Below are 8,535 nucleotides of genomic sequence, written 5' to 3' on the forward strand. Positions count from 1 at the left end.
CCACAATTGCAAATATCTAAAAATACGAATTTCGAAAACAAACTCGAGATAGCCTCTACGTTTCTTTATTCTGATTGGTCAATCAAACGGCGTTTGCAACTCCAAGTGGACTGCACACCCGAATATTATTTTCGTTGCAGCGTCGATAGTCGAATCTCTAAAGACAGAAATCGACTCGCGCAAACGTTCACCAGGTGGCGACTACATCTAAATCTAAATAAGAGTCAGCACGATCCGACTGAACATAGGCGACATATAGATACATATGTTGCGAGGTTGCAAACCAGCCTGTCGTATAGTTCTCTACCACATGTTGATTAATTAAAAAACAAGGAGAGATAAAAACGCGTATTTTCGCGGACACCACCGCCGGTGCTTGGCACGCGTTTCTCGCGCGGATCGTCAATCGTCAAACGTCCGTTTCTACTCGGAGCGTCCAAGTCCGTGTCGGATTCGCGAACGGCCGATCTCCACACGCAACTTCTCACGTTCCCTCGAGAGGCACCCGTCGTCGTTGTGTTACGTCACGTATAGTGCCGTCGACAGTGGTCGAGAGTGTCGAGACTACGATTGCGATCGTGATAATCGGTCGCGAGGAGCCAGCTCGTTCACTGTCACGTACGTATATACGTGCGCGTCCGTTGTTTTTCTAGCGCGGGATTATTCCTCGCCGTCGAGTAATCTCAACGGCGATAAGCGTGTGACAGCGTCCCGCGCCTGTCAAACTGCGATCCAAGTTCGCGCAGCGGATCGAGTCCGATCGCCACTGCGCGTTGCATTTTGCACGCCTTGCGTTTACGTCTTCGCACTCGAATCCGTGTTTGCGTATAACCTAAAAGTCGTCGTGAATGTTGAGAGTCTTTGCGATCCTCACGGCTTCTTCCTCGGTCCCCGCTCATCAGACGTTTCCGCGGATCCGCTCGAGATCACGCGTTACCGAAGACGACGTCGCGTAAAAGCGTCGCGAGTAAGCGAGTAGACGGCAGCTGCGATTTGTCGTCTACGGGCGAGAAAACGGATTTTTTCGACGTCGAGCGGTCATCGGGAAAGTAGTCAAAATTCCGGTCCCTACTAAGAAACGAGAGGGCCTCCAACAAACCGGCGGCAGAAATCCACCAACGACTGGTGAGGAACCGTCAGGCAAAATGAACAGCAAGAGGAAGAATCGTACAAACAATAACAGGTACTGCCAATCTCTTGGCTCTCCTCGTCAAGATCATAATAGCAGGTATAATATTTATGACGTAGCGAACATATCGGCGATAAAAATAACGTTTTCTTTGATCGACATGTTCTTCCAGGTCTCCGCGGGCACGTGTGCCGCAGGAGAGAAACGTTGTAGCAGAAGGAGTCTATAACAATGCTCATTTTATGCATGCAATCACTGGCCATGTTGGGAATGTAGTACAGGTATTACAAACATATGTGTTTGTATGTGTGAGAGTGTACATATACATACATACATACATATATATATATATATGTATGTATATGTATATGTACAACACATTTGTATATATCAATTATTAAAAGTTGTTAAATTACAATAATACTTTTTTGTTTGAATCACAGATTCAAACGCAAAATGGCTCAATATATGAGGGTATATTTAGAACATTCTCAAGTAATTTTGACGTAGTATTAGAAATGGCTCATCGGGTAGAGGAAAAGATTAGTGCAGATAATATAGTAGAGAAATTAATTTTTAAATCACATGATGTTGTCACTATATCTGCTAAGGATGCTGATTTGGAATATGCTATAAGAGATACCTTCCAAACGGATACAGCCATTAGTAAGTTTAATGGTTTAGTTGGTGAGAAAGAGCTTGAGCCTTGGGATCCACCAACTGCTATGAATGGAACTGATTTAGAATTAGATGGTGCCTCTGTGAGTTTGTAAATTTATTGCAAAACGATCAATTAAACAATAAATTATATAAAATTGTTTGATTTTCAGAATGGCTGGGATGTTAATGAAATGTTTCGTAAAAATGAACAAGAGTATGGAGTTCAAACAACATTTGAGCCTTCGTTAGTTGGTTATACTTTACAGCTTCAACGTAAAGATACAAAAGATTATAAAGAGCAAGAACAGAAGGCTGCTGAAATAGCAAATGAGATTGAATCTCAACCAAATCATAAGGCTAGATTAGAATTGGAGAATGGCGATGAAGAAGAGAGATTTGCAGCTGTGGTAAATTTTAGAAATATTTTTAAATGTTTATTTTTATTTATTGAATATTTTACTTAACAATTATTCATCTTTAGACAAGGCCCGCCGAAGGAAAATATATTCCACCGCCATTAAAGAAGAAAAATGGTAACACTAGCAAACTAATGAGATCTAATGAACCTCCGTCTTCGCCAGGAACCACAAATAATAAGAATGTCTACAGCCAACCATCTCCGTCCACAGTCAATGTAAATGTTCCACAACCAAATATATCGGTTGGAGTACAGCCTACTCATGCTTCGGTGCAACATCCAGTATCTTTAAATATGGGCATGCCACCCAATGGAGTGGTTGTCACATATAATAATCCACCGCCGCCATTCGTGCCTCCACCTACAACACAATCGCAACAAGGTAATTAATCAATTTACTTGCAATTTTTACTTAAAACTCTTTGCAAGAAATTAAATGAAAAGGCGCTATTGCAACAAGCTATACTATGAGAATACTGTAAGTTCGTTTCTATTGAATTGGTATGCATAACATTGTTGCATTACATAAATACTTTTATAATCATAAATTCTGGATAAGGAACTACCAACGTGTGCACATAGTGATTTAACAAAGAGTACAATATACTACATACACAATAAAAATTTTCAGTTGTATGATTTTTTGCATGCAGTAAATATTTTTTAGAAGACTATAGTAATGTTTAGTGACACTCTAGACTCTTTATGTGTAATAAACATTTAAAAATCACTGTAATAACTTTTTATAGTTAAAACTTTTTATAACTAAATTGTTCCTTTCAAACCAAGACTTCGCAAGGATAATGTATGATATTGAATTGTATGTTTTTGATTCAGTAATCCAACAGAATCAACCACAATCTCAAGTTACTTCCTCAATACCGCAAGTAGGTTTTCCTCCACAACAGCAACAACAAGCACCTTCGAATAAAATAAATACGGAGAAACGAGAACGACCCGGTAGACAACAAGTTTATCAAGCTGATAAAGCGCCACCAGCACCCTTTCCTCAATCAAATGCTGCATCTTCTCATCAGCAGCAACAGTCTTCACATCAACAACATACATCATTGCCCCAGCAGAATTCTGTGGAAGGACAAATAGTCATCCACAAATCAGATCATCGAAAGGTACAGTGCATATATATTCTCTCCTTTAAAATAATTTTTTCTTTTAAAAGAAAGACAACTCATTTACGATTATAAGTTTTACTTCAAGGTCTCACGTAGCAGAGATGAACAGGAGCTGAGACAGTTTGCTACAGAATTCAAATTAGCAGACTCGCCAGATACTTCTCAAATTTCCCGAAAACAACAACATCAACATCAACAAGATGTGCATTCTGCTACTCCAATGAATCAGCCACATCATCAAGCTCCTCATCAACATACAAGTACACAACAGCAACCGCAACAACAGCCGCCGACGCAGCAGCATACCAGTCCTCACCAGCAACATCAAACTGTACAAGAAGAACCTGTCATTACTAGTAAGCCACCACCTGGTCCATCACTAGCAGTAAGATCTACAAGTCCGCCTCAACAGCAGCAGCAACAGCAGCAACCACAACAACAACAACCGCAACAACCGCAAACTAATACTCCAACAGTACAACAATCACCACCGGAACCCGCAGTTGATAAAATAACTACTGCTTTTAAGAAATCAACATTAAATCCAAACGCTAAAGAATTTAATCCAAATGCCAAACCGTTTACACCAGTAAGTAATGTATATCACTAATGAATCGAGCTTGAATAGAAATAATGAAATATATACTTGTATAATTTATAGCGCTCTCCTAGTACACCAACACCTAGTCGGCCGCATACACCTCAGACTCCTCAATATACAGGAGTGACTATGCCCGCAACTGTTGTTATGCCCGCGTATGTAACACCAACGGCATTTAGTCAACCACCAGCTCAACAAGTGACAAGGTTCCGAAAGGGTTTGTATTCAAATAGTCATAATTATTTCTGATTATGGCTGCTAAACTCGGATGAAACGTTAATATATGTATGTATATATTTCTTTAGCTAATACAAATTTGAAAAATTTCTTTACAGAAAATTTATTTTGAAAGCCTATATAACAATCTAAATTCCAATTCAAAGTTATTCGTTTCTTAGATATTTCAAATCGATTGTGGATTTATTTATCTTTACTGCATAATTACATTAATGCTGAAAATAAAATATATAATATTATATAAAACATTATAATAAAATAAATTATTATATAATAAGATATTACATATAAAATATTACGTATCTTGTTGTGATTTTTACAGTGCCAATGATGCAACATCGTGCACCAGATATAGCGTCCCAGATGCAAGTCGCCGCAGCAACGGGACAGCCATTATTAGCACCAGCCATACATCCACCATTCCAGGTGCCTTATCCAGGACAACCAGCGTACCAGCAAATGGTACGCATGGTCCAGGCACCGCCGCCACCGCCACACATGGCTACTCCTTACCATCATCATCATGATTCGCAAGGACCGCAGGCCCCTGGTATACAATATATGGGCCCGCACACACATCCACACCCTCATGTAACTCAACAACCACCTAGCCAAACGCCATCTCCGGCCAATCCAAATCAACCGCACACACCGGGCGCTTATAATCCACCCGGTACTCCACAGCCTACGTATCCGCAACCTCCGCCTCAGGGTCATGCCCCGAGTTATCCAATTATGTGTCCAATAATTCCACCTCATATACCAATTCCTCCACAGCACATGCAATACCTACCACCGCAGCCACCTCCGGGTGCGCAGCAAACTATACCTGTTATTTTACCACACAATCAGTAGCTGGTAACATGAAGTAAGAGAAGAAAAAGAAGAGTGTTAGTATTCTGAAAAGGTAGAATAAGACTTTCAAAATTGAATTACTTTCACGATGGTATGATTGCTTGCTTTGATTGATTATTTGAAAAACTGCTCGCTTTTATGCATTTTCAATTTATCCAATCAATTCATTATTTGTTAACAGTATAAATTAAACATTTACTATCAAATTTCTATATTGATGAGCAGTATAAAATTACCTTGCATTTCGTAGTAAGAAAAAGGAAGGATAATCAATATAAAGCGATATTATCCTAAATAATGTTTTAAACAATTTTAACCAATCAAAGAGTATTAACCATCTTGAAAGTAACTTTTCTCCTTTAAATGTAGGTCGATCGTCGAATAATGACCTATATCTGTATTATGGACTCTTTATAAATTTCATCACGTTGATTATTTTAATCAAGTTTTAAAATTATATTATTTCGTAAAATTTTCACGGATTTACTTTTATCAGATTAATGTGTCAGATACAAAAGATGAGTTTATCAAAGATTTCTTTGATAACGTGCATTTTTATTGAGTAGTGCTTTAATATATCGGAGAGAATACGAGGGATCGCTCACTTAATATGCGCATTTTGAATTTGGAAGTTCTAATCTTCTTTCATACAGATATAGCTTGCACTACTTTGTAAAGTAATTGAAGTAAGATTTTCAACCGAAAAGCGAAAAATATTATATATTGCGCGAGCGAATTTATCTCCCTCCTCTCTCCTCTTTTCTGTTTTTAATCAAGATGATTATCGAAATTGTGAGAATAAGGTATATGAAAATACATGGCATATTTTTCTGCCCATGTGGCTGGATGTTAATTCCATTCATAAAGAAGAGCAAGAAGAGCTCGCGAAAGAGAAGATAGAACGGTTACGACTTCTCCTTTAAATCTGATTTGAACGAAGCGAGTGATAATTAATGAAGCTGGCGTACGGCTTGCAGGGTAAAACACTAGCGAAATATACGATTCTGCGGTTTGTTGATGAGTTTTGTTACAAGATGTTGATACATATACGATTTTCAAACGCGAAAGATTACACCGAAAATGCGAATAGATACAACATCTGCACACCGACAAATCGCGCTAACGTTAGCGGGTGCGAATAGCAGGTACTAGAGAGGTACATAATTTACATATCGACCTATATAGGCTTCAATCAAGTTTATTATCAAAACTTCAATAATTAATTTCAACACACTGTTATTATACTTTACGCCAGTAGTTTAATATAATCTTTGTATTTTCATATTTTATCAAAAATTGATCAATAACTGCATAATAAAAAGCACGAAATAATATAATTTAAAATTTAAAATATTTATTCAAATAAAAATATAAACTAAGTAAAATTATTAAACTAAAAAAAATTAGATATTACTGATTTTATTATAAATATGAATTATATATATCAAAATTCACACATATATATTATTAATATAGAGCCCCAATTTATTTTATAATTGTCATATGAAATAATTGTTAAGCGGTAACAAATATCAAACAATGTGTAACAATTGTTCATATATCATTTTTTAAATTTCAAAATTATTATGTAGCATTTGTTGTGAAACATTATATACATCTATGTATAATTTTTTTGTTAAAAATAATATTATTTAAGAGATATTAGAGATGAAGCATATAATTGACTTGTATATGAGTCGTTTGTTAATTATGTACTTCTCATTTAATGAGCAAAAAAGTAGATGCTTGAATAGATAGATAAGTTGTATGAATTTAAGAATATATCTGAATATAGCACTATTAATTACAGGATAAAGAGTGAGATTAGCGGTAAAGAGAAAGAGATATTGAGAAACAGACCTTTTCGATTCAATTCACATATATAATTAAATCCTTTTATTTTATAAATTTTTTTCTATGTTGGAGTAATTTCTCTTTAAACTGGAATTTTCTTGCACTGCTCTCTTGTCATACATTTGTTACATGACCATATAAGAAGAATTACAGCTATACATAATGTTTTGTCCTTTTTTTTCTTATCTATACTAAATTGTAACATTTGATTGTAACAATTTTTATTTTGATTCATATATCATTAGAATAAGAGCAGGGACCAAGAAAAAAGATGGTTTTTCTCAATGTGCTAAAAAGACATACTTGACTGTATAATGCTAAACAGTATCTATTTAAATTTTTTGATACTATTGAATTGAAAAGGGCCAACGTATTCCATTTTTTCAATGATTATTGCTAATCTCAGCTTTTCCTTGTAGAAAGCTCTGTCCAGATGAATTTTTAATCCATGCTCGATACCGATTGGGAAAAGAATGTTCAACAACTACGGCCTTAGACCTAATCGTGTATATAAACAGAAGGAAGCAAAAACAACATTTGCCTGAGAGAGATAGTAGAATGTGTGGCATCGTTAAACAGATTTTATATTGAAGAGATTTAAAAAGAAGAAAAACATCAAAATAAAAAAAATCAATACGTTAAAAACCAACTTCTTGTATATATTTTATTTTCTCCTTACCCTTTAATTTACCCCATAATTTTTTTCGTGTAATGTATGTAAATATCATCTTGAATATTTTTTAATTTATATTTGAGGCGTATAACAAACTTATATTTAATAAATTTTTTGTTAAACTATATTTGTGCTAGTATTTTAATTTAAATTAAATTACCTATATATATATTATATATATATATATATATATGTGTGTGTGTGTGTGTGTGTGTAAATAACATTATTGTTTTCTTTCTATATTCTTTATATTAATGTTATTTACATGACTATTATATGATTTCTTTTTCGCAAACTAATGCGTTATAATTAAAAGTTAAACTGGTTTGTGTTTAAATACACCGCCATATTGAACTGCACCGCTGCACTACCTCAAGACCTAGGCAGAGAGAAAACTGAGAGGTGTCATGGTCTGCTTTTAGGTGATCCCTCTATGGACATTGAAAACGTGGACATGAACTACAAAGCCAATGTCCATGAATGTTCTCAGAGGGTAATATATAATGTGCACAATTTCTGATTTTGTTCCGTGCTATGTGCACGAAATGCCGGTAGCACCAGTGCTGTATAACAAGATACTTATGTATGTAAATTTATAGTAAATAAATTATTCAATCGCGAAAGATACTGTAATATTCAAAGATGAAATAAATATATTTCTATATTCATTGTCATATTTATATTTTTTTATTTACAAAACACAAAATGCCTGCTGTGGGATAAAAACAATCTTAACCGTATTTCTATAAATCTTCTTAATTAGCAGTAAACTGATCTTTGATATTTATCAATCATTTTTTTAATTATTTAAAAATTTAATTATTAATAAAATAATTTAATTATTAATAAAATTTAATTATTAATTATTTAAAAATTTAATTATTAATGTATAGAATTTGTCAAATTAATCACTGATTCTTCTGAAGGTTTTTATAATTAAGACTCGAAAAATATAGATGTTGCAAAATATTTTAA

At 34.9% G+C, this 8,535-nt stretch overlaps 1 protein-coding gene across 5 annotated transcripts; it reads left to right on the top strand.

Annotated features, from left to right (window-relative positions):
• The first annotated feature begins 218 nt into the window (after positions 1–218).
• On the top strand, positions 219–7,536 carry LOC145976793 (uncharacterized). Of its 5 annotated transcripts, none has more exons than XM_083108202.1 (9): positions 219–1,228; positions 1,302–1,410; positions 1,573–1,890; positions 1,960–2,196; positions 2,271–2,589; positions 3,045–3,337; positions 3,414–3,929; positions 4,002–4,226; positions 4,501–4,639. In XM_083108202.1, the coding sequence occupies exons 1-8, from the start codon at positions 1,146–1,148 to the stop codon at positions 4,188–4,190; spliced, it is 2,064 nt and encodes a 687-aa protein (XP_082964328.1). In that variant the 5' UTR covers positions 219–1,145; the 3' UTR covers positions 4,191–4,226; positions 4,501–4,639. The 5 variants fall into 5 exon arrangements, with proteins under 5 accessions (XP_082964328.1, XP_082964325.1, XP_082964327.1 ...); XM_083108199.1 differs by having other exon boundaries at positions 220–1,228; positions 4,002–4,158; positions 4,501–7,536; XM_083108201.1 differs by having other exon boundaries at positions 220–1,183; positions 4,002–4,158; positions 4,501–7,536.
• The last annotated feature ends 999 nt before the right edge of the window (positions 7,537–8,535 follow it).

This window comes from Camponotus vicinus, unplaced genomic scaffold, assembly GCF_025532165.1.
Source record: "Camponotus vicinus isolate PSW18456_S1 unplaced genomic scaffold, iyCamVici1.0 SCAF_9, whole genome shotgun sequence".
NCBI lineage: Eukaryota > Metazoa > Arthropoda > Insecta > Hymenoptera > Formicidae > Camponotus > Camponotus vicinus.

Bases quoted from the DNA above. Each gene is read 5' to 3' on its own strand.
- LOC145976793 (XM_083108199.1), top strand. From the start codon at position 1,146: ATGAACAGCAAGAGGAAGAATCGTACAAACAATAACAGGTACTGCCAA. The intron at 1,891-1,959 runs GTGAGTTTGTAA...TTTGATTTTCAG, and splicing joins TAGAATTAGATGGTGCCTCT to AATGGCTGGGATGTTAATGA. The intron at 4,159-4,500 runs GTTTGTATTCAA...TGATTTTTACAG, and splicing joins AGTGACAAGGTTCCGAAAGG to TGCCAATGATGCAACATCGT.